General features: G+C 35.7%; 1 protein-coding gene across 1 annotated transcript in view; it reads left to right on the top strand.

The window, feature by feature from the left end:
- LOC113003147 overlaps positions 1 to 26503 on the top strand; it is a 208417-nt gene that overhangs the window by 21817 nt on the left and 160097 nt on the right. The window contains exon 3 of the mRNA XM_039451619.1: positions 823 to 903. Coding sequence (XP_039307553.1) covers positions 823 to 903 — 81 coding nt within the window. The remainder of the gene's footprint in view (positions 1 to 822; positions 904 to 26503) is intronic.

The raw sequence follows: 26503 nt of genomic DNA, 5'->3' as shown, positions 1-26503 counted from the left end.
AAAACATAAGATATCAAGTCGATAAAGCTTGTAATGCACCGTCATTATTTATTCCTTTGTTCTTGCTTTATGGCGACTTTTAAGATATGAAAGATGGAAGTTTTTACAATTATTTCTTCAATTTCTTTTCTTGATACATGAAGTTTTATCCAACTATAATCTTTTGTCATTTGGTCAACGTTTTAACACGATCATTAAGTATAGGGTGACAATTGGGATATTGCTGAAATTAATCTTTGTTATTTTGTAACAAATGATCGGAAGAAAAAAATCAATTAAATCTGCATTGTATCAGCACATTGCAAAAAATTTATTTTTATTAGCACATGCAAAAAATTTATAAAACGTCATAAGAAAACTTAAAATTTAATTAGTTGCATAGATCAAAATATACATGTTCAGAAAATTTTGATGTGAATGACCATTTCAAAGAAATTTACCTTGATTTCCTCATAGTAAACAATTACACTCATTGATATTTAGTTTACAAAATAGCCTTGATTAATTATTGTGCACATTCAAATTATCTTGAAAACATATATTACTAAGCCGTGCAACTAGTTATATTGTTGGCTTTGCTTTTACTATTTATTTTTCTAAATTTACACATTCTTTTTAAATTATGTGCTAATAAAAATAAGTTCTTTTTCTATAATAGAGTTTATCATTTATTCTACTCTATCTCTTATAAAAAACATTTATTTAATTTTAGCTACATTCTGCTTGTCACACTGCATGAAAATGTTCGATATATTTTTGAAATCAGATACAATGTTCAATTGCGTACATTAAAAAAAAATTATTTTGTGATTTCTGTTCCAGGTGAGTCTAATCGCTTTGTCGACTGTCAAGAAGTTCCTGTAACTATGGGCTTCACGCATCGTCCAGCCCGAAAGAATACAGGTACAAGCATTATGTCTTTCTTGAAGATATTATTTCTCTTGAGATTCATGTCTATCTTTTTTGGAATTTATACGCACTGAGAAGAAAAAGTTGATTAAATTTTTCAACTTGATTATACTTTTTTCGTTCGAGTATTTATCAAGTATTTAAGTTAAATATACATAAATGTTTAAACTGAGAAGTTCAAGTATTTCACGTATTTAGATTAAAAACACAAGTACTTGAATTGAAGAAATTGAATCAAGTTAAAAAATTTAGCTAACAACTTTTTTCTCAGTTTTAAATATGTGTAAGTTTATCCCATGCTCGTAATGATCATACGTTCATGGAAGAAACTGATGTAGCACTGTTGCCATACAGTTTCAAGGGCTTTATATTTTTTTAAAGAGAAAATATTTACTACAAGTTTTTGCTTTAAAAATAAAGTTATCCGTAATATTAACGGATAACCTTAGTTATTTAATAACTACAAGAGAATAAGGGAGGGAGTGTATGTAAAGAATCGTATTTTGAGACTATTTTTAGACTAAAGCACACATTTATACGCTAATGTAAGTTAGTGACTACTAAGTTTTATCACGTGTACACTATTTAGTGTAACGAGCAGTAATACATGTTGAAATTTACCGAAGTTTACACGGTTCGCCATATTTGTAATATCTTATCGCGGCTAAATTGCTCACATGGGAGTGTTCGAATCATAAATCTCGGAGTCAGTAAAGCTAAAGTACAGTGATTCGCGCTTTTTCCCACTCGATTCAGCTTTATGACTGTAGAAACGCACATTTGTGATGCTCGGGAACCGGTCAAGCTACATTGCTTTTCGTTACAACGAAACTACAAACCATTCGCCTATGCAACCGGAAAGGATGCGCCGTCGTACGGGAAATAGCGCCATTAAATTTGACTGCAGCTACATCGTACGAGTCCTGCGTTTCCTGCCGTATCGCTTCGGCTTGTATTCTTGGTACATCCGCGGAGAAATTTTACTAGTTCTCTCTAGACTTACGGTTGTTTCCTTCCTTTAGAAAACTTGCATATTCTTTCATATCTGTTGTACATAATTTAAGAAGACGTCTTTAGAATCTTATTTTTCTCCTGGGATCCACTGTTTATTTTTTTAGATCTATTGCTACTAGCGAATTAACTTGTCAGATATCCAGAGGTCGTTTCTATCTTCTTATCGGGCGAATTGTAGCGAAGTGCTACGTTTACTTTTGTACCATTGCTATTGCTCAAATATGATGTTCCGTTTTACGTTAGGCCGAGAGGAGAAGTGAGAGGAGATTGGTATGTCTCTTGTTATCTCTTTCGATGTATTCTCGCGGAAAAGCTGGGGAGATACATATTGTACATACAGCAGCTGTAGCCGAGACATCCGTTGAGATTTCGCTTCGTCAGTGAACAACGGCAACGTTGTCTTTCCCGTGATGGGACAGAAGCACGAAGGGAAACTCGAATGGTTATTGAAGGAAACAGGATCGCCGAAAGAAAATTGCAGGCTGTCACGTAAAGCATTTTTCATGTTTTGATTCTTTGTCGAGTCTGCTTGAAAGGAATTCAGTAATGAGAATTGATATCGCGAATTTTGTTTAAATTCTTAAATCTTCCGATTATATTATAGACGGAGTGTCCAAAAATTTGCGAATATTAAAATACTTTAGCAAGAAAGTTCTCGAAATATTAAATAAAACAGATCTTTGTAAATTATTTCAAATTTGAGATGTAAAGATTTAAAGAAGTTGGCCAATTATAAACTACATTTAGACAGTTGTATGTCTGTGAGTCGTGCGTGCGGTGGTATTAGTGATCTCATGGCATGTGATTATCAGTATTGTAATTTTTGATCGACTAACATTGAATTTTTATATTTCAAAAATTATTGCCTGAAATAAAAATTAACAAATAATTATTTTAATTAATTTTTCAAGAACTTTTTTTGCCGGAGTATTTTGATTCGCGAATTTTCGCGAGACGTCCTATGTATATATTTTTTTGTACGTTTGTAATGAATCTTTATATTCATCATGTATGTCACTATTTACACACTTAGAATTATTTCGTACAGATAAGGAGAATTTACAACAAAAATTAATTACTTTTTATTTTCTCATGTTTAATAATTTTGAACGAATTTTTTTGTACCTGTATGCGGTGCACACCAATCGAACGTACTCATTTTTTTTTTATTGTTTATTTTGCACGATTTTATTATTCATTACTTAAACTCACGGTCGAACGTTCCTGATTGACGTAATTAATTCTTGAGGAGCTAAACTGCTGGATGGAGAAGCCGTGCTGGAAAGCGGATCGTTAAGTGAAATAGAGGGGAAGCGTTCGTAGCGAGCCACAATTGCTGCTTCTCTGACGAACGATTTTCATGAATATTCATTTCCGTATCCTCTTATGAGCGTCGTAAACACGTTTAGCTTGCTTCTCCGAAACGCGAAACTATACGTTTATTTCCACGGTTACGCATTTCTTTAATTAACGGAATTTAGCTGTCTTCGGCAAGATAGAGCACTTTTTTGTGGAGAGAGAGAGAGAGAGAGAGAGAGAGAGAGAGAGATTTTTTTCATTTATTAAATTGGAAAAAGTAGCAAATTTAGTTGTAATTATTAATCATGCAATAGGTCCGAACTTATCCGAACTTATCATCATTTGTTTGATTAATGCAAATAGATGGAAGTGAAACTCTAAAGTGAACTCGAAACTCTTACCCTTGTTGACAATAAACGTTAATGGGTTAAAGGCAAATTACCAGAGAAGTTAGTGTCCTCTTCTAATATGCAATAATTTCAAGCGTCTCTTGGTCGTCGTGTCAGTGTGCATCTCTTGGTTCGTGTTCCGTGATGCACCGAATTCTATGATAATAATGCTCCATCGCCCTCGCTCGTTGACCTCCTTCACTATGAAGAATACTACTCCGAATTTAATCATCTCGTAATCAATTTACTCCACATTTCTCGTCGAAAAGTCGATATATTTATCGATCCTAATTCGGTTCGCGATAACACTCGGAGGATGTTGACTTGCCCTATAATCGCGTTTTTGTTTCGCAGCTGCATTTTTTAAAATTCTATTACGCGTTCTCGGCGCATAGCGGATACATCGATTGGTAGGTTTCACGGTTTTAAGCGTTAGATAAAAAAAATAATTGCAAACAAAACGTGTAACGCGTATGGTAAATATACGCTCAAATTAACTTATTCTTGAAACTTACGCTACTTTCCGCTCTGCTAATTCTGCTGGCCACGTGAGAGCAATACTCCTTTGTACGTTACGGCATTCATGGCCGTAGATTTCCAAGTACGCAAACTTCTTACGGTTCCATGAGGCTGGACGAAATATGCGGGCAGTTTCGGTACCAGGTTCGCCGTTGTCGCATTATAGCGTAACGGCGCAGCTGCAATCGCACCGTTCGTCGTGCTCGGATTGCGATCGTGCTGCACTGCGGTTTCCTGAACCGTTTCCTTATCCGTCAGTAAACCGGGGTGTAAATGGCATCGGTCATTGCTATCGCACGTAAATTATAGGCGTCGTGATCTCGAACGTGCGCTCCGTTTTTCTGCAAAATGCATCGAACGATGCACCGGGCGAGAAGTGAAATTGCGGGTGCGACGTTTCTTTCCGTCGGTATTTTCGAGATACTTCGTAAATTGTGATATCGAACGAAGTCACTTCGTATCTCTTCCTCATTCTTATCACCGTGGTGTGCGCGCAGGCACGCTGTCTCGCTCTCGATCACATTTCCACGCGGAATGCACGTGAGGATACATTTTTTATTCGCTGTCTATCGAATTGTATCAGCACTGTTTGACGCGCGCGTTACTTTTTTCTCTCATCCGCCGTTGATGCATCTTTGAGCATCCTTACGAGAACATACTCGCACCGCTTACGACTTATCAGGCAGGCTAAGTCCTTTGCTGTAGCAACAGTTAGGGTCGAGTAAGCCGGGATTAGCGAGTCTCTCCTGCTGCTGTTTCCTTCATAGATTATAGTCTCGTCCATGATACAGACGAAGAAAGAATATTTACTTAACCAAAGTTGGCGCTAAGCTAACGTTGATGCAACCGGCTCTCTCCCGGCCGGGAATTTCATTAGATTAATCTCGGCGTTTCCTTGCCTGCGTAAAATTTATCCCGTCGCGAATGCTCGCAATCTGGAAAGTGCAGCAATGATTATGTACTGCCGAAGACATTAACGAGAAACAAAGAAGGAAAATTCAAGCTTACCCATAGATCGCATGGGCACAATTTGTTCACAGCTAAGCTCTCGGCAGGTCATTTACTTTGAAACAATTCAGGTCTTAGATACGATGCCACGCCGGTGTCGTATATGTCAGTGTCAGGAAGGCACGATCCGACGCCGAGCTACTGGCCGCGACCTCTACGGCGCTGAGAAATCCGCTTTGCTTCCGCCAGCACTTTTCCGGCGTATTTTTTTTTTTTTTTAATTTTATTTTTGCAGCTCGCGTTCCTTATTTAGCAACCGCGAAAAAGCCAGAGCGAAGAATTACCCGTGCAGCTCGCACGAGCATCGAAAACGTGTACCCGTGAGAATCCGCACTGAAAAATACTACGGCGAAGAAATGCGGTTCGCGGCTACGGATATTCGCGGCAAGTCCGTAATGTGGAGATAAAAATTCTTTTTACGTTTGTCCGGACGTAAGAAGAACGCGATACCGTAAACAAATGCCGGACGAGATGATACCAGTTATTCAATACCACGAAACTAAAGTGATATACCTAAATCAATTGATTGGGAGGAGAAAATAATGAATGCGGATTGAGAAACGTTGAATAATCGTGGGTGATAATGAATTGTGTGTAATGATTTGCAATGGTTTCTATACAACATCAAATTTTAAAGCGATTGCAGATTGATTAACTAGATTCAATTTCTGAAATGCCACCGTTCATTTTCGAAACCCGACTGCATTTAATTAATGGCATTTGAAATGTTACGCGGTTTTGTATTTTGCGAAATGTTGGACGAAGGGTCATTGAATCACGCTCGAGTAACATCATCATGCGTGATACCTGAAATTTTGCACAATTACAATTGTGAATCAATCCATCTCGTCTCACACAATGAGAAAATTATTTCTCATGTCTCTTTTTACCGAGTCTATTTTTAACATCAAGCCGAATGTGCAAACATAAAAGGATATCGATCTCGAAGCGGCAACCATAATTTTTATAAAGTTTATGGCGTTCTGACGTAAATTCTGACGCCACCCCTCGTAGATTGCACGTTGTTACGGCGCAAAATAAATCTTCTCTCCCGAAAGGCGAGTTTAACGTCGTGATCTTCGCGAGTGCGACATTTCGCGAGGCGCGTTCCTCAGGCTTTACGATCTCATGCTTTTTATTCGTGACTTACGGCTCGCCGTGCAGGTTGATTCATTTATGAAGGTGCGAGGCGCTTGAGGAGACGTCTGGGCCCGCAACGGCTAGGAAATCGATTTCTTCAGGGGAATCTTAAACATCATTTCGTTCCGCTTCCGTTAGCACGGAGGTGGTCCGCTTGGATGAAAATCCTTGGGAGCAGACGAAACGAGAGGGTATGAAAGTTGCATCGAGATAAGGCTTCTTCTTGCGAAAGTAGCCGCAAATCATATTTTTCCGTCGCACTCCCGTAACACGAACGACGCAGATTTATGTTAGCAATAAAAACTAATAAAACTCAAATATTACGAACGTAGATTTTCAACCAAAAAAAAAGGATCGAGGACCAATGAAACGTATAACGCTTTCTACGATTTTAATCTATCGATTAAAAATTCAGCACCGCGCTCACATTCATCGCCGTTAATTAAAGTGCGAGTTTTTTTTTTTCGTTTCGATTGCCAGGCCTTTCGGGAATGTTTTGATTGAAATACGAAAGAATATCGAGAGTCGCACGTGCGGCTGTCAGATGGGATACCGAAGTCGATCATTTTTCGTCGTGGAGCTTTAACGGGTCGTTAACTCACGGCGCGTGTTTCGCTTGAGTCGGATTTATCGGCGAAGTTTTTGGCGTCCATCAATGATGCGCGTGGGAGAAAGAGCTCCGACCATATACACTCCGACATCCGGCGGAATGTATATTGATTATCGTATTGGAAATGAGCGTAGCTTCTCGATAAATCGAAAAATTGTATCATGATGTATCATTCTCTTTTAACGCTCGGTTCTTCTTACTGACGCCTCGTTTCTTCACAAGTGTTTGAAACGCCGATCGTTTAAACGGCTAAGTGGCATCGATGTCGTTGTCCGCGGATTTCGTTTAAGACAAGTTTATGGCGAGAAAACTGCCGCAGGAGAGAGGAGTGGAGAGGTGGAGAGGGAGGAGGCCTCTCGAGAGATTCTCGAGAGAGTGCATGGGCTGTGTACTTGACTGTCAGGCGCTTCGAACAACAAGTTTGTGGAATGGATATCAATAATAATGTCACGGTTCCCCAATCTAGCGACACGTCGGCCGGCTAGAAAACTCCGTGATAGTTCTTCAAAATTTTATGAAAAGGATTTTCAGAGCGGCGCGTTCAGAGAACGAAAAATGCTCTTGAAAGATGCTTCTGAGTTTCGCGTCATTTTCCACAATTCCGCGCATCGTCTGCTTCCTCGGCTCATGTAGATCGTTGCATTCATTATTCCGGTGCTAAATCGTTTGTGAATAATGGTCGTCGTGAATCTTTCTTCGAACGAGAGACTTGGGATTTCCGCTTAAAGATTCGATTTGTTTGTTGAGTATTTTGAATCTGTTCAGCAAACATCTGGAAAAAAGAAGTTTCCGTTAAGAATATATATTATTTTTATGAGATTTATTTTTATGACGCTGCATTCCTAAAGTTTCTCTCGGGATTTAAAATGAGAAATTAACAGTAATCGCGGTCGTAAATGTCTTGGAGATCTTCTCTTTTTCGTTGTCAAGTTTAACCGACTTTAGGATTTGATACAATTTCAGGAAAACGTGAGGAAAAACGTGAAAACGATTTATCTACTTGAGAGACGATTACGTGATAATTTTTGTTACTCTTCTGAGCTTTGTTTGCGCGATTGAAGTGTATCAAACATTTTATCTGGCTTCCTTTGGTATCTGCTACAAAGGAAACCAGTCGACACTGATATCAGCCTTCATTCTGCGTCAGTTCCATTCTCGTGTCTGTGGCATTTGGCAGAGAGGAACGATTGAGCAAATAAATCGGCTTTGTTTTCATTATGTCTATTCTGTGATCATCAAGTTATAGCGAGATAAATATCATAATCTATAAACAAATTACAAAATTCAATTGCAGTCTATAATATTACGTATAAGTTATTCATTCAAATTTATTCACAACTATGCGTTGATATTTATAATAATTAAAACAATAATATTTTAAAATAATTGAAATAATTAAATTTTGTATATTGAGAAGAAAATTTTATGCATGTTTTTCTGAACTGATGAATAACGAACTTATTGCAATTTCTGATACATCAGATATTTTATCTAGTTTGATTATTTAAACCTTTTTATTCTTTCGATCCAAGAAAATATGTAACGAAATTAAATCCTTTGTTAAAATTATTTTATTAGATTTTTTAGATTTTAGAGCTGTTTATGTTCTTTTTTTACACAGAAAGATTTCATTACTTTTTAGTATAAAAGTATCATGATAGAATAATCTAGGCAAAACAATCAATTCAAAATTACAATTAACTAACTAAAGAGAAGTTTTAAGCGTACATAGCGATCATAAAATTATTTGTTTCGAAGAAACAGATGATTAAGTTTAATTGGAAACATTGTTGTATATTTATTGATTAGAAAATAATTATGATAACACGGTCGTATGAGATTAATCATAAGATCAATCATTCTCCAGTAAAGATTCTATACCTTTCACAATGACGACAAGAATAGTTTAGTGTTTTAAAGTCGGCCAAATTGGCCGCGAGATTATTTCGAATGTATGCTGTGCGTGATGTTATATTGTCGCGATGCAGGTGCAGGTAAGGCGGCAGGGCCTATAGGAAGCTATGTTGCGCAAATTCTGATGCCGCAGCTGAGATGTACGACTAGCCCGCCTATCTGGCAGATACTTCGGTCATAAATTCGGCAGAAATAGGGTGTCGGTATATCGTATAGATACGGACCCCTATCTACGTGTCTACCTCCTTCCCCCTCCCTTCTACTGAATGCCCCAGAGGCCTCCACGTCCAGTGAAAGCATCCTCTGCCGCCTATATCTCCCTCACCATCACCATTACCTTAGTCTACTACGTGCATCTTGCACCTGCATCCGATCGTATCGTCGCTCTCACGCGCTCCCGCTCAATTATTCCGCTCAAGATGCCGAGGAAATCAATACTCGCGGAGACAGATCGCGCTTTCTTGATGCATATTCATTTAGACGGAAAGGGCAATAGCTTTTTTATCGCCTTCGATCGATTTATAACGAACCGATGGCGTGATAACAGCATTTCTTATTATTTTGTTTACGATCGCGCGACGTAAACTAGATGAAGAAATTGAGGCTAACTTTTAGTACAGATTATATATTTAGACCAAGGGACTACTTTTTCTTTGATGTTGTTTGACCAATATTAATCAACATAAAATTTTTTGATAATAATTAAACGCTAATAAAATGTTTGTAAATTCTAATTTTAATGCTAATAGGAGCGCTTTATGATTTTTAAAATAGTCCATCAATATTTATTTTGAAACAATAATCGTAGTAGAAAAATACACTTTTCTAAGAAAAATACGAATATATATTTATATGAAGAGAATGATTTGATTCCTATTTCTGTTGTTAATATTGACTTATTTTTATTAGTTAGTTTTTAATAATACAAATTATCACAGCTGCAAACTGCGGACTAAACAGTGTAATAAAATCATCCCTTTATTTAATTATGATATATAGGCCTGTTAAAATGTACAACAATTTCAATAGGTACGAACTTTCTCTCTCTCTCTCTCTCTTATAGCGCCAATTTTTTCCTGGAACTTAAAAAGTACGTTTTTTAAAAATTGATAGCATGCCAATTAAGAAGTTAAGAATGATACAAAAAGAATAATTTTGATGAAATATAGATTTGAAAAAATTATGTTGAACTATTTAAAAAATTGTATCGGATGTTTAACTTGGTTGCTAGAACGTATATGCGCTTAACGTTTGTCGTGACCTACTGACTCGTGAGAACAAAGAGCGTCGATCTTCTATTGAAATTTCATTAAAGCCTGAAATTCGGTTAGTGTCAAGGCGCAAGTCGAACAATCGAGCTCTGCGCCAAGATTGTCGAAGGAAAGATTGCGAAAAAGTACTCATCGATAATTCGCGACTGCTTTTGGCAATCGCTGACTACCGTTCGTAAATATTTTTCGCATACGAACAATCAACCGTGATTAACGAGCGACTGACTTGGTACGGGCGTTGCCAATCGTTGAAAAACTCCGCCACCGCCGCTGAACTATTTTGCGATCTGCCTCTACTTTGGGAATAAAAATGCATTACGATTTCCGATTTACGTTATTCGAATCTCTTTCGAAGTATATCGTCTCTCCAATGATATATTTTGTATTGCAATTCAGAGAATAACGGAGCGACGATATTCGATTTCTTGACAAATAGGACGAATGTGCATGAAGCACGTATCACGTATCCGTTACCCTCACCAACGTTATATATCTTGGTGGTGCACTATCAAGGATTTACAAGAGTCGACCATTCTACAACCACCCAATCCAACTTCTCTAGCTCCAGTGCGATCCTTCAGGGTCGCTTTCGACTATCTCGTTTCGAGCGATTCACCTACGACGTATCCACCCACACCTGCGCTCGTTCCTCTCTCGCGTTCACCTTCTTCCTGCCGGCACGGATGCTCGTCTCGAGGGCGAGAAATCGATCCGATAGGACCTGGCTTTACAGCGGCGGAGGGCTTCGGACTTCGGCTCTCGAGGATTTCATTGAAGGATTTCCGAAGAGTCGACGGAGGTCCTGGGCCGCCCGCGACGACGACGACGACGACGACGACGACGACGACGACGACGGCGGCGAAGCGAGTCGACGAGGTAACGAAGAAGCAACGCAGCTCGTGGGATTCGAGGGCGACGACCCGAGGAACGAAGAAGGCGAATTCTCGTGTCTCTCGAAGGGAAAAAGATATTTATTGGGCCGATGGTGGCCCGAAGAAAACGCCGAGGAAGTAGCAGGAAATGAAGATCTGGCTGGAAGGTATACTGGCTGGAATCGTTGGAAATGTCGAAGGATGAAGAAACTGCGGCGTGTAGTGGAGAAGAGAAAGAGAGTAGATGGATAGAAGGATCGTTACACTCGGTACGCGAAAAAAAATGTGATGATACGGCGGCGGCGGCGGCGACGGCGCGGCGCAGCGGCGGGGCCCCCGCGGCAACGACGGCATGAATTTCTTTCAGAGATCTTTTTGAGTTAAGATGTACGTCGCGCGTGCCTAGACGAGAATTCTTAACGCGTTTGAATCTTGAAAATGTCTTAAACGTACAGACCGTGTGCGAGAACTGTTAGAGAATGTTAACCGTAGGTTAGCGAATGCTTACACAGTGAAACGTCAGATTTTCGCTTTAACAAGCGTAAATCGTAGAAGATAAGAAAGCTAATCAGAAGGTGAGGTAGAAGCACATCGGAGAATGGATATTTGCTCAGGAGTATTCTGTTTTTGAGGAAAAATTAGAACAAACGAGAGAAAACACGTAGAAGTGCGAGAAAATCGCGCAAAGAAAGGAAGGGTGTGAAAGATCGGAAGTCAATTTACGATGTGACACTCGCTTAAAGTCGATGTAACTGCAATCTCAGCAGTCCTCGATAGTCGAATTGTAACATTATGGTGAGTCATATTTTTGCCGTACGGTCAGTCGGCAGAGCAAAGAGCTTACATTGATTTTATCTATCGATTGTATGTATTGACGCACGTGGATGTAGTTCTATCTGATTAAATTTCGTGTATTTCGTGTAGCGCGTATAAATTTGAAAATTATTATTCAAAGGAGCAATTTTACGTGAATAATTTTCAACACTTTTGACTTCTATTATCGAATGATTTTGAATGACTCTCATCGTTCATGCAATATTTACACAGGACGACAATTGAAAATTGCTGAAATTAAATGCCGTTATTTTGTAACGAGAGAGAGAAGAGAGTTTATAAAATGAATTATCACTTAAAAAAAAACTTGTTATTTTTATTGGCATAGTACGAAAAGAATACATTTATGAGCTTGTAGTAATAAATATTATAAAAAAGTCGAAAAATTGATTAATTCCATGATTCATTGTTACTGTTCAGAGAATCTCGATATGGGTGACTATTTCCATGAAAAAAAATTTACCTTCAAAGAATATGTAATTATTGTAATTGTTATTTGAAAATGCATTAATAATTTTCAAAAGCGCTTTTATTATTGTGAAAGTTCAAAGGATCATAAACAGGATTATTTCAAAACATATTTGAAAAACACGCATCATTGAATCATGCAACTAACTATATTGTTAGTTCTTTATAATATTTATTTTTGCATGCTTATTTATGCATATTTCTGCATTGCAGATTAATAAAAATGACGTGTTTTTTTTGCAATATAATATTATATTTTTTTCTCTCTATCTAGTCTTATTACAAAATAATTTCAGTAATTTGGCGATCAACATCTTGTGTATTTATATGCACTTATATATATATACATTTTGAGCACGTACGTGCAGTTGCAACTGCAAGTGCACGTCGCCGCGCACGTGACGATACAATATTTAAAAAATTTTGCCCGGATTTTCCAGTTTACTCCAGTTTTGTCATTCTGGCTCACATTCTAACTTTCTTGTAGAAGGTTTTCGAGAGAAAATTCCCTGAAACGTGTTTTAAAATATTTTATTAGAATAAGAAGATTGTGCTGGGTGTATTTGTTAAAGAAATAAAAAGATCTTCCGGTAAATCCTCATATAAAATTCTCTATTCTGGATTGCGAATAAATACATATATGCAGTCTCGCGATTGTCTTAAATTAATAAAATTTCTAATACTTTGTGATTCACAAGAAAACGCAAGTTAACAAGGAATATTACCCGAATATTACCTGATCGCTGACGAAACCTGCTTGTCGAACAAGTTTGCCAAACATAATCACTTCGGCTTGGTGGCAGGGCTCATCCGAGCGATGAAAAACGATTCTCGGCTCGTATGAAAAAGGTCTGGGTACCTTCACCGACTCGAAACTTCGCAATTTTGACGTACCTCGAGGGTAGAAAATGTCTCCCGGTAGCCGCACGTGCGGTGAAACTCGAAAACTGCCCTAGTATAGTGTCGGAAATATTTCCTACATGTCCTCAGAAAGCTCTCAAGCTTACGGATTAATGATTTATAATATGTTTTTATCATTTTCTCATGTTCGCACTCACTTTGAATAAAGTTTACGAATTGGATAATATCGCACATCTTTAACTTTACTATTATAGATTAATTATAAAATTACTATAAAACTTTTTTTTTCATATTTGAATTTTAGTTAATTTTTTTGTTATTTTTGTATCGTGTATCAAAATGTGTAGATCAAAAATTTTGTAGTACATGTGAAATTATTTATCTGTAATTAAAATTAATGGAAAATCATAACGCGCAAAAGTTTTAATTGCATTAATATGATCGTATGCAGTACAATATTAAGCGAGTGCAAAGTGCATAGAAGCTTTCAACGATTCTCGAAACGCTAATTTCGCTTGTGGAAATTTTTATCGCGCAATGAAGTGATAATGACCGAATCGTGGATAGTTGAATGGGTCAAGCGGACCGAGTGCAACGCGAATTTTGCAAGAATTAAAGTTAAATTGCATTGATTATTCCACCAAGTTAATTGCCGCGACGTATCATTGATTGTACAAACGCCGTACGCACAAATAGCAACTGGTGCGTTAACAGATTCGTGTGATAAACGATATTGTTGCAATTGGTGTTGCAACAAGCATCTCGTGAAAATAAAGTGATCGGATATACGCTGTGATCTTTGCAATATTTTTCCTATTCGATCCTTTTTTTCTAATTCCTTAACCAATAACGCTCGTATAAAATTGTTTCTTTTTTTATTTATTTTCTTATATATAATTTATTTTTTATTGGATAGATATCTAGAAATTTTTCTGGAATATCTAGAGATTTTTTTGGATCTCCTATCTGCTTCAATTCTCGTAGACCTAAGATTTTAGAATGCTGAGGCGTTTGGGCATAACATTTTATTCATCAGATCCAATCTTCAAGGCGCAAAGTCCCTTCTTCGCGAAGACTATAGATGCTCTTTAGCGACTGCTGAAACGCTAGCATTCTTGAAACTCAATAGTCTCTTAATGCTCGCGTAGAGTTCATCGAACGACGTGAAACCTTCGTCACTCGAGCACGTACAATAATAATAGTGAGCACTCGAGTTTCGTCAGATATTTCGCATAACGGAAGCTTGTCAGAAGCTTCATCTGATCGGTCCCGCGCCTTTTCTATTGTGTATTGTTCCACCACGATGTTGTCAATTCCTTGTTAAATATCTTCCACGAGCGAGTAGCGTTATCTCGATGTCTTCTGGCGCGTCCTTAACGTATTTACTTCTTTGAAATCTGCATTTTAATATTTTCTTTACGAATAATATGCATTCTTGTGAGCGAAAATTTAGGAGTTGCTATTGTGTGAGAGAAACATTTTTATTTCATTCAAATAGAATTGAATATATACACGAAGAGAATTTTCTCATAAAATTTACCTTGAAAATCATGGTCGTAGAACGTTGTACTTTGAAGAATTGTGTGTGATTTTCTCTGATTTATTAATATTTACTACAGATATTATAAATTTTAAAATATCAAATATGATTATTTTTACTAAATTGTAGTTGTATTTTAATGATAAACGTACATAATATCTTATCTAAATTTTACATATGTAGCATGTTTTCAACATGCTTTAACATAATCATTCATGATAACTTTATCATTCAATATGATAGCGAAGTAAGCGTATATTTCGAAAAACGATATACAATACATATATAATATACATATATAATATCAAATACATATAAAGACAAATTTCGTGTATAGTTATGTATCATTACGTGATAAAATTTTGTCTTGAACTATAAAAATTTTGCCTTAGAACATTGTTGTATGGTAATTTTTATTAAGCAATTTATAAAATGTTTTTTTATGTTTAACAAATTCCTATCATTACTCATAATAATTGATAAATGGCTAAGTTGTGTGTTCCAAGCTTATCGTCATACATGATGAAATTTGTAGCTAATATAATGAAAAATTCTTTTCCACGTATATATGTACAATAAATTATTAGAATTGAATATAATTGAATTGCAGAGACAGTCGTACATTATATAGAGCATTATCCAGCTATTTCCGGTTTATTGGCCAATAACTCGTCTTCAGAAGAAAGCTTGCTTTTCGCGGTCGATTCTGCGACAACATAGCAATAATTTCTTCGCGTTTTCCGGATAAGCCGGACGATATAATTTGAGCGCACGGCCGCGGGCGTAACTGTGGATTCGCTTTATCGCGCCTAGCTAAATCCTCCCCTGGGAAGATTCGGTAAGATTTCTACAAGGAGATAGATAAGTTTGGCGGGTCGAATCCACGGAGAAACCACGGGATAAACCGGAATAAACCAGTCACGTTTTTCGCAGAGCTCTTTCGTTCCTTCGTCTCAATTTCATCTCATTTACGATGCTTACCCGCGCCTTTATTCAATGTCATTGTGTAGCAATCCCTTATTTTGATCCCTTAATCAGTTTAGTACGACTATAGCTGCGTTCCTTAACATTCTCTAGAAGTTGGTATGCGACAGTGTATCTGGATATTCTGTGTATATACAGGGTCAATCAATAAGAACTGCCATCTAAAATAACTAGTTATTTATTAATTTTATCAAAAAATGATTTGTGTAAAATACATTGCATTTGGATGGGGCTCATCGAATAAATGCATTTTGATTCTTTTAAGTCTTGAATTTTTTGATACAGCAAAATAATTTTTGTTTTTTTTTCCAAATAAATTTATATGATATTTTTGCATAATATGGTTCTTGTAATTATTCTGTTTATGTATAAAAGCATTAAAGTAGATTTATCAAAAAATCATTCACATACGAGGTATTTTAGCCTGACATTTTTGTGTGAAATATAAATAAATATTTCATAAACTATTTATATATATAAATCAAATATGAAACATTATTTAAACTATTGATTTTTTTGGTAACTATTTTAATACTTTTATGTAAAATACAAAATATTAAAATAAATCAATTGGTGTAAACATATAGTTACTTAAAAATAAATTGCATAATTTTGTTGTGGTAACTATGTATTTTCTTTATATCAATTGATTTATCTTATTTTGTATGTTAAAAATATTAAAATACAGTTTTCAAAAAAATAACGGTTACTTTAATATTTCAAAAAATTTAAGACATAAAAAATCAAAATGCATTCGGTGAGCATCATCTAATATATTTCATAAAAGACAGTTTTTTAATAAAATAAATAAGTAATTCAAATAGTAGTTCTTCTTGACTCTTTTTGTGTAGTATATTTTTTAATTCAATTGCATATATTCTTTTTATATTTTTTGTTGCTTTCTTTTGCTACAAAGTCTGCATTATATTGAAGTATTTGCTTACTATCTCTTTACCCTTTACTCTTTAAATTATATTTTGGTCAAAATAATTTTCTTTTAAAAATTTTTTGAAAAAAAATTGCGTAACATTTCTTTTTTATTAAGATATAGATACATGTATTAAATCGAAGATTAAAATACAATTTATCATTGTGTACGTAAAGTCATTTACAGAACAAGCCCGTTTAACAGCAAACTGACGGATTAAGAAACGAGTTTCAAAGTGCAACTTACCGTAGGTCTCTGTTGCGGAAACTTATTGCGACGTTCTTGTTCCTTATTTTCCAAAGTAGTATTTTCTCAGCTTTCACGAGAAGTGCACACGATAGCATATCTACACATGCGATAATATCAAGATAAAAACATAGGTTATTAATATATTTTGAACGCAGTTTTTCCATGACGTTTAGTTAATCGTTGATATTTGATTACATACAATTTATACGGTTTGTTGTGCTTTCAACTGACACATTTATAACAAATGGGTACATCATATACGTATAAATACATTACTTTTTAAATATTAGCGATAACGCGTGGCAAGTCATTCGTTTTCACATTTCGGTCTCCTTTGAATCATAGAATTGTGAGCGAAACGTGTTTCCTCAGGTGGAGTAGTAACCATAGAGCCCCAAGGACTTCCGTGATTTGATGTTCAGTCCAAAAGTTAAACGCGATTCTGCAATGCATACGAATGCGTATAAAGCGTTTTGCACATTTATAGTATGTTATTGTGATGAAATTTGCTCGCTTGCATTCTGTCTTTTCATATCTTCAATGTTTCTGCAAATATGGCATGTAATCTCTATATAAATCCGTTTATTTTTATTTATTTTTTTATTTATGCATTTTTGTTTAATTAAAGTAAATTACCTGAAAATATTAAGAATTGAACATTGTTATTATTGTAATCAATAATAAGTTAAATATACCGATATGTGAATAACACAAGAAATGAGAAAAAATACTTTCTTTCAATCAATTGTTTCGGTATATAATATTATTATAGTGTTATTTTTCTTTCGTGAAATTCGAATACAGATATTTAAAATTAAAAATTCTCTTTATTTCTATTTATTTATTATTGTATCTTTATATAAGTTTTGCATTCGGATCTTATTACTTCTTGCCTTCAGCATTCTTATTATTATGTCTCGAATTTGTTTATTTCTGCCATAAAGTGCAATGTCGAGCGATTATTCAATTTTCTTCGAGGTCATCTGGATATTGCGAGCAGACGCGCAATCTTCTCAAAGACGTTGCGTCGCAACGGAATTACCTTGTGTTAACCAAGTGCTCCAGAGTTCCAGGGGCGAGCAAAGCTCTCGAGGGACAAGTGGTGAACCTTGGCGTCTCCTTAAACTCCATCTGCGCCGCAACGTGGTGGGCTCAAAGCTCTCTCTTCTCTCTTCTAGTTCTTCTTTCTCCGTTTATTCCATGCTACACAGTTAACTCGTTATCAAGATGCTCGTTTGATTTATTGCAGCTTATCGTATAATTGAGAGGACATTGAGATTATTTTTCTTCATGCTGTTCTTGACAGAGATGAGCCTTTACGGTTGTCTGTTGTACGATTTTAAACTGCTTCCTTAATTCGCGCGTTTCTACGTTTCATATTATTGCTCGTTACAATTTTATCGTCTGACAAATTCTTGCTTAATCGAGTTTTAAAGTAACGTGACGATTTTCACGAAGGAATCTTCTCAGAAGATCACGTAATCGCGAAAGTGTCCGACTCTCATGGGAATTACTCAGTATTTCATGTCGTCGCGGTGCATCGCGCTCGCGTACGAAGAAAGCCGTGAGATAAAGAGGAAAGTCGCGCGGCAGCCAAAAGGGATATATTCCCGTCGGCATCATAGCCCGTTCGTCGCCTTCTTTCCACCTAGGGTAATCGCATATGGAGGATACAAAGTCCGCTGGATCGGTTGGGAGGACGACGCCTTTCGCTCGCGCGCGCGCGTGCGCTTTCTGGCCTGTGCTCGACTCTTTCCACTTGCGACTCTTTCTCTGCACTAGCGGGAGACTTATCCTCCGTTGCGAGCAACGTACTATTCGACGCCACACTTTATTTTGAAACTTGTCGGCGCGTTGTATAAATTTAATCCGGATTTTATTTTCATCGCAGTATTACCGTGGCAAAGTTATATAAGACGGACGGAGAAGAGTTAATATTATTATTCGCAAAGATTTGATATACCGAGGAAACATTTGGCATTAATATATAATTCGTACGGTACAGTTGTCATATAATTTATTGTAAACGTCTTGTATCTGGAAGCGAGATTTAAAAACGTTCCTTTTTTTATAATATTTTTGGCACAAAGTCTTTATTAGCAGAAATGCCATTTTTAACTACATTTGCAACAAGAATATAATTTCGAAGAAACTATATCATGTTAGGAATTACATAAGACATTTTTTTCTTTCAAAGATTTCACAGTGTATTCGCGAATAAATCGATTGTTGCTTCAAGTGCAAAGGTTTACGTAATTTTGCAGTAATTAGTTTTCCCTCGTAATTAATCCGCTGAGAGAGATGGAGAAAAAGAATAAAAGAAATGAATGAAAGTGGTGATAGTCAATAACGACCCGTCGTTTGTTGAAAGCAGTAATTGCGGATCGCCGACCTTGACTGTTGCCGATCGAAGTCATTAGGACGCTCAGCGCCGAAACATTAATTGGGTTAATCGCGATTGTTCGTTAGCTCGGTCAATCACCTAAGTTCCGCTAGCTGATATTAATTGGGCTAATTACCTGTGTGCGTCTACCGTGGATTAAGATGGATCGTTTCACAAGCTTTCCTTGTAGGTTTAAGGGTGCACGGTGGATCCTTACACACGTAGATAAAATTTTAAACGTTAACACAAATAATTAAGATTTTTAAACCTTATATTTTTTTTATAAATAAAAAAATGCTTATGAAAGTGTTATATAACACGGAATTTCAATCCTTTGACGATATACATTTTTATTCGCTTCCCAATGAAATCTAGTATTTTATAACTTTCATGTGACGAATACAAATAATCGAAATTATAATACAAAAGCTTTAGATAGAGTTTTTATACAGGAAGAGTTTTTATACGAAAATATCGAGTCTCCGCAAGAGAGCATCTTTTAGATGCACTCGGCGTCCGCAAAACAAAAATCCTATTGTGCCACAATCCACAACGGTTTCTTGAAAGAAAGGACAGAACCTATTCGCGAAACGCATAGGCCTGCAATGTAAATAACGTTTTTGGCTCTTAGTAAGAATGACGAAACGGAAGAGAATGGCGTGGAGACTGGAGAAAATAAAGAGCACCCGCAGACCAAAGTGAGCAAGACCATGGTGGAAATGGACCTGAGAGGAATATTGGCACGAGAATACCGTCGGGCCGACTATCAGTCCCACGCGAATCCTCACTTCCGCTCGTTTCCTGCAGCCTCATTTCCCCTGTGTAAATATTCACGTACTGGTTGGTGTATACGCGCACGTACAGCCGTTCTCTTTTATTTCCTCCTTTCTATTTTTCTAGAAAATGTTCAATCGTATCAAAAGTGTTTGTCGATTATTGAATTAAATTAAATTAGTTGATTGCCATCGATACTTCGTTGATGTTGCTAATTAATTTGTTATGAATTTAATGTTATTAATGCAATAATTTAATTTGATTTCTCTTAATGCCATTTTATATTATTAGCGCTACTCTGTTAGAGATCTTTCATTGGGAACAATTCTTTTACTTTGTATGCAAAAGAAAGCAATGAACCAGATTTCTGCTGAAGCTAAAGCTTCCTTTTATATTTTGGGTCAGCATTAATCAGAAGTTTATCGAAATACTGGTTTTGTGACCGTTGATGGGACAAACCCGATCAAACGAACCGGATCGACTGACAATGAGTGTTGAATTATTAATCAAATTTTGATTGGGTCAGGTTGTCGAGAGCGACACGCGATGGTCGGCAAAGTTGACCACTGGTATCACACTCCACGAAAACGGAATACGCGGCTACGTGACACAATGTGTGGTTAGCCACGAGGACCATCGATCCGTTCGATGGAAACAGAGCAAGCTGCTTCTCGCAGGTCGTTGAAAGTCGTGCCACGAAAATGTGGGTCGGTGACCTTTCTTCGCTAGAATCCTTTGCTCCTCTTCTTTGTCCCCGCTATTCCATTGACTGTGACCGCAACTTGGCAGTGGACCAAAATCGGGAGGGTTTTTTCTTCTACGAAACATTAGCAGTCTATATCTCGAAGTCGCGCTCAACCATTTTTCTTTTTTTTTTCCATAGAATCATTTTTTTTTTCCTAATAGAAATTATCTCTCCCGTTGTTTCGATTCGCGTTTGTTTGTCGGAAATGGTTGGCGGCGCGTTGGATGGATTTGTGGTATGTCGCCCTGCGGTTAGGTGGTTATTGAAAACTGTCGTTCCATTTCGAGATAATACGTAGTAATTTAATGTACGTATAATGCTGCTCTTGTTAACTGCCTGGTTATCCGCTGTTTTGTACAAATTTCCATTAATGCGCAACTCTCCGTGTTGCCACCGGTGGCAGAGCCAATATGGACACGTTGTTATTTCTGTTGATATCATATTGTTTAGGAGATATGATGTTGACTGTTGTAATTTCTCTATAATCATTGCAGGATATACAGAACATGAAATGGAATGTTGAATCATCTTTCAACAAGAGAAGAGTATAACATGATTACACAATATGATTTATGGAATTATATATATTAACATATATTATAATTATATAAATATAATTATCCAGATTTTTTGCGATATCAAAGTTTTATATAATTGTACTTTTTAAACGCCATAATAAATGTTAATTATAAATCGATGACCATTACGAATGTGGTCATTTAGCTAGCATTATCTAAATCTTTTTTTGCATTAATCGATTTATTTTATTATTCTTTGTATGGTAAGATGAGATAAAATAATCGGAAGATATGAATATATTTTAAGACACGTGTCACATTTTATGTCAAAGCATACTTTGTCATAACAGAATAAAAGATGAAAAATTTTGTATGAAAATATCACTTTTTGATGTATGACTTATCTTGAAATTTTACACATAGAAAAATGAAAAAATCGATTTATACGAAAAAGATTGTACGATATATTTTATTTAAACAAAGAAGTCTTTTTTACTTTTTCTCCATCGTATTTTTCTATTTTGCTATAAAAGAAACACTCTGTTAAAAATATTTACACCTGGTATGTGTAAATTGATATGTTGAAATCGCATTGATTAGAAATTTTATAAATGCTCGACTATCGTAAATATTTATAAACAAATAAATTGAAAAAAAATATTCTATGCCGTATTAATACTGTAGCAGAATAGATACTGTAGCAAATTATGATTCTCGACGGAATGGCAGGGCAAAAAATTTGTAATTAAATCTAATTTCATAAAAATGTAATAAAAAAGCGGCAAATTAATGGTTAACTTCATCAAGGGACATTACATAAGTTTTTATCTCGTTTCGCTTGTAAAAGAGCTTGTTTGATCTATCACTCGTAACAAAAATACAAAAACTGAAAAACGTAAAAAACGAGAAAGAAACCTAATTTGTGTTGATGTGTAAGCGGATAAAACTGATTTATTATGCCTAAGGCAACTATCCCAATTACTGCCATGGTCCCAATTACTGCTTTTTTTCTCAATTGTAGAATAATAAAAAGTACGACAGCGTTATGTATCAAAAATGATGTAATGTTAAACTATATAAACATAAGTAAATGCATTACAGTATTAGGTACATGTGGTAGTAATTGAAGGAAAGGAAATATTCATTGACTGGCAGTAATAGCATATATTTTTATTATATTTCTTTAATTATATTTAAATATTGAATTAGCTTTTAGTCTAATTTTTGTTATCTATACATTATGTATACATTAAAATTATTATTTAAATAAGGATGAAAAGAGGAATATTAATTATATATTTAAAAAATTACAAAATAAGCATATCAACTACCACACTGTGCTCAAAGCAGTAGTAACTGGGACAGTTATCTTATATTAAAGCAAATTCGTGTGCAATTTTTTTGATTTTCACGGATGGTCGAGCGACTCGTGTAATAAGAACAGCAAGAAAATATTCTGACAGTGAATAGAAAGACGATCTTCGCACGGTTCGTTGAATTTTAAAGCACGGGGAAGAGTAGCGAATGGGGAAACTTAGGGAAAACTCGGGGAGATCGTTGGCGACAGGTAATTGCATTGCAAAATTGCGCGCGAAGGCTCCTCGCTCGACTCACGATTCTTGCCCGAATCAGAATTCCCATTATTGCCTGCCTGTCCATTTTTGGCTCTAGCACGAACTATTCTTATATGAGAACAAAAGTGTTCTCCTCTTTAGCGTGTCACGCGAGAAATGGCTCTCGCGCAAATTAAGCGGGGGGTTTAAATGAACGAAACGAATGGTTTCGTTTTATGTACGACGGACACGCATAAACTCTTCCTTTCATTAGTACCGCGTAACTGCGCCATCATCTGAATGGCATGATTCGCCCGTGAAATGAAAAAGGGCCATTAGCCGGTGCGTTTTGTATGTCACGTATGTCACGAGTAACATACGAAAAATTTTTGTCTTATCATTTCATAAAACATCCGTATGTACAAAGTGACAGTGGAAACTTGAAATTTTTCCAAGACGTACTGTTACGATTATCGATAGTTAGGTAACGATTTAACCGCGAAATTCTTAATACACTTTATTATATATTGTTTGGTAAAAATGTATTTTATTATTCAAGATATTTGCATTTTGCTTTTACATTTAGATTAGATTGGCGTAACGGCTTTAATGCGCTTCAGTGCTCACTAGCGCAAACCAATTGAACTCGCTAATGGAAAATGTGGAAAAATTGAATTTAATTTCTATTAAGAATTCTAACGTAGTCCCAATTACACGTCTCATTCCAGTACGTCAAACACCATGTTAAACTTGATAATAAACTAACGAACAATATTGCATTATCTGAGGAGGCAGATGCCACGACATGGCCATCTTGGTTGGTTGACGTTGAAAATGACTGTTTGCCACAAAATATGAATACCTGACTTATGGAGGACGGGGATAATTGTCTCGGGGTTTACTTGCAGACAGGTCTAATGTGATTGGTAGTTCCTGAGCGGACGTCGGAGGTTTCTCGAAGGACAATCGAGTTTGTGCTCGGCTGGCAATTACACTCTCCGCTCGTTACGCGGTTTGACAAACTTTCTCGCGGCGACGAAAGACGCTGAGTCCCGCGCGCCCGATCGAGACCATTTTCGTTGAGTTGAAAGTTGCAGTAATTGCGGAGCAAAGCAAGTTCTGCTACTCTCGGCTCTCTCATCGTCGCGTGCCAAAATTGAACAATAACAAATATTAAACAGCCGCGGCGCGTCTCCACTCAGCCGTTTGCCTTTAACTCCCCTGACAATGCAGTCTCGAAGCTTAAGAAAATTAGAGGACCAAATTAAACTACTAATTTAGAACGCGCATTTGTTCAAAATCATCGTCTATCGTTGATAACAGAAAAATAACAAATACATACTTCAATTTTTTTTATATATGACGTAATTGATAACTAATAATGGATGTAGTGCTTATATTATTGTTTACTTGTTGATTGGTAAATATAATTACTCGATTGAAGTTTATCAAGTTCTCAGCTGTCGTAGATTGTCGCGTTTCACTTCACGATAGAGATGGCTTCTCTTACGCGATAGTTTTTTTTTTTTATTTTTTTTTATTGCGAGTATATACTGTAACGACTCTTACAAAATAAAAGGATGAAACAGTCGTAAAGGAAACGCACGTACAGATAAGATACTGGCAGCACTCGGCCAGTATTTGTTATATCTAAATCTAAATTAAGTCAAACTGAGTACCGTCCAGAGAAATGTTCCCACTTGTTTTCGAATGGATCGCGCAGTCTGTCTAAAATTGTATACGTGTACACTTGACAAGGTTGTTTAAACAGCTGACTGCCACGGCTGTGCTTTTATCACTCGCTTTCATTCTTTTTGTACAAACATCATTTTTATACATTCTATTACGCAGCAGACATTATCCCTACCTTGCAAAAGAATATTTTGTCGCTTATGATGAAAAGCAGCATACGCGCAAATAAAATGCGAGCGTATTGTGACGCGAGCGAAACCCATATGCGCGTAACCGGTTTATCGCATACCCTAATTTAATTGGTGCATTACGGACCGTTATGCGTATACAATGTTTGCCATGATGCGGTGGTTACAGTTATTGGTTTATGCACCTCTTGCAGCTCTAATGATATTTTACGATAATGAATTTAAAATCCTTGTCGGCAGGGAGAGTATGTTTACGTCGTTACGTTTGATCAAATATTGCAGCAGGATGCTGTATAAATGAAACTAAAGACTAGTATATACATATAATGAAGTTTTATTTACTATGTTAGCTTTCTTTTTCGCATTTTCTAATTATTTTCGCATTTATTATGATATCTGTTAAGGATGTTTTAATTCTATAATACTAGTTAAAAATTATTTAAATTTAAAAACTGAAATCTTTTTAAATTTATTCCTTTCTTTTGTAATCAATGATAAAAAAATGTTGGTTGCGTGTATTCGAATTTTAACCTTGAAACCAGCTGCGAAGAAGAAAACGATGAAAAATTTTGCTTATACTTAATGATTTATGCAACGAAAATACATGATACTATTTTGTTGCAATTTTAGATAACTTTCGAACGAATATGCGGAGTTAAATGAACTTTTACACGAATATATTTATTAGAGTTTTATTAACATGTAAAGAGTTTGATTTAAAATTCGTAATGTTACTTTCTTATCTTTGCAACCAAGTACTATAAAACCGCAATTATACGCGATTGTAAAATTTAAGAGTAAATAAAAAATTAAAAATAAACGAATTACATGGCTAAGTAATTTAAATAAGAGAATTATGCTGAAATTGTAAACACTCAAACATAATAACAGAATAATCTATAAACATTTAAAAATTTTAGTAGTATTTTAAGACACATACTATACAATCTTAAGCTCCTAAATTATTACTGTACAATATTATTGATTTGGAGACTATATTGAGTTTGTTTTGAATTGTCTACGAGAGGCATTTAATATTGTACAATAATTGAAAGATTTTTTTTACATAAAAACCAAACAAGTTTTATTTTTTAAAATCTGGATTATAGCGTAAAATTGTTCTTTATCATATTGTGAGCAATTATGTTTCGGCAAGAATCAAACAAATCCATAGGTTTTTTTATTTTTTTATGGGTTATCACATAATATTAATTTTTTTCTTTTAACGAAGTCCTCAAAATATTAATTAAAAATCTTAAAAATTTGTTCTTATATATCTAGACAAATTATATATATTATATATCTAGACAAATTATTAGATTTATATAATAAATAATTTGAAGAGGAAAAAGTTTTTTTGCTGTCTACAAATTGAAGCTTTCTTTGGACTTTTTTGATTTTTATAGAAATTCAATTTCTGTATATGCTGTATAATTATATATATTATATTGTAATAATATTGATAATACTGTAATAATATTGATTGTCTGGAAGCCGCTTTATTTCATGTTCTTATTTGAATACTACACATCCATATGATGCGCTATTTGTGTAATTAAACGCAAAATTTTGTCTGCTTTTATTGTGTAGTTATTTTTAGATTAATTAGTCAGGTAATTGGTTTTGTTTTTCCCGTGGTATAAATATAAAGCGTCATTGGCAATGACCTGTGCGAGATAAGATAGTGTTAAATTTACAACCTCAGATCACAGCCCCATTGCGCTTTTAATGTTGTCGCTGGTGACCGTCCAAGTGAAATATCGTCTTGTAAAATATGAATCTGGCCGAGTTCCATCGCCAACGTTACCGTACCTTATGTCTGCCAGGAGAGAAAAATAATT

The sequence above is a fragment of the Solenopsis invicta genome, chromosome 1 (genome assembly GCF_016802725.1).
Source record: "Solenopsis invicta isolate M01_SB chromosome 1, UNIL_Sinv_3.0, whole genome shotgun sequence".
Lineage (NCBI taxonomy): Eukaryota > Metazoa > Arthropoda > Insecta > Hymenoptera > Formicidae > Solenopsis > Solenopsis invicta.
Note: the sequence above shows the minus strand (reverse complement) of the source record. Positions and strands in the feature narration are given on the sequence as shown.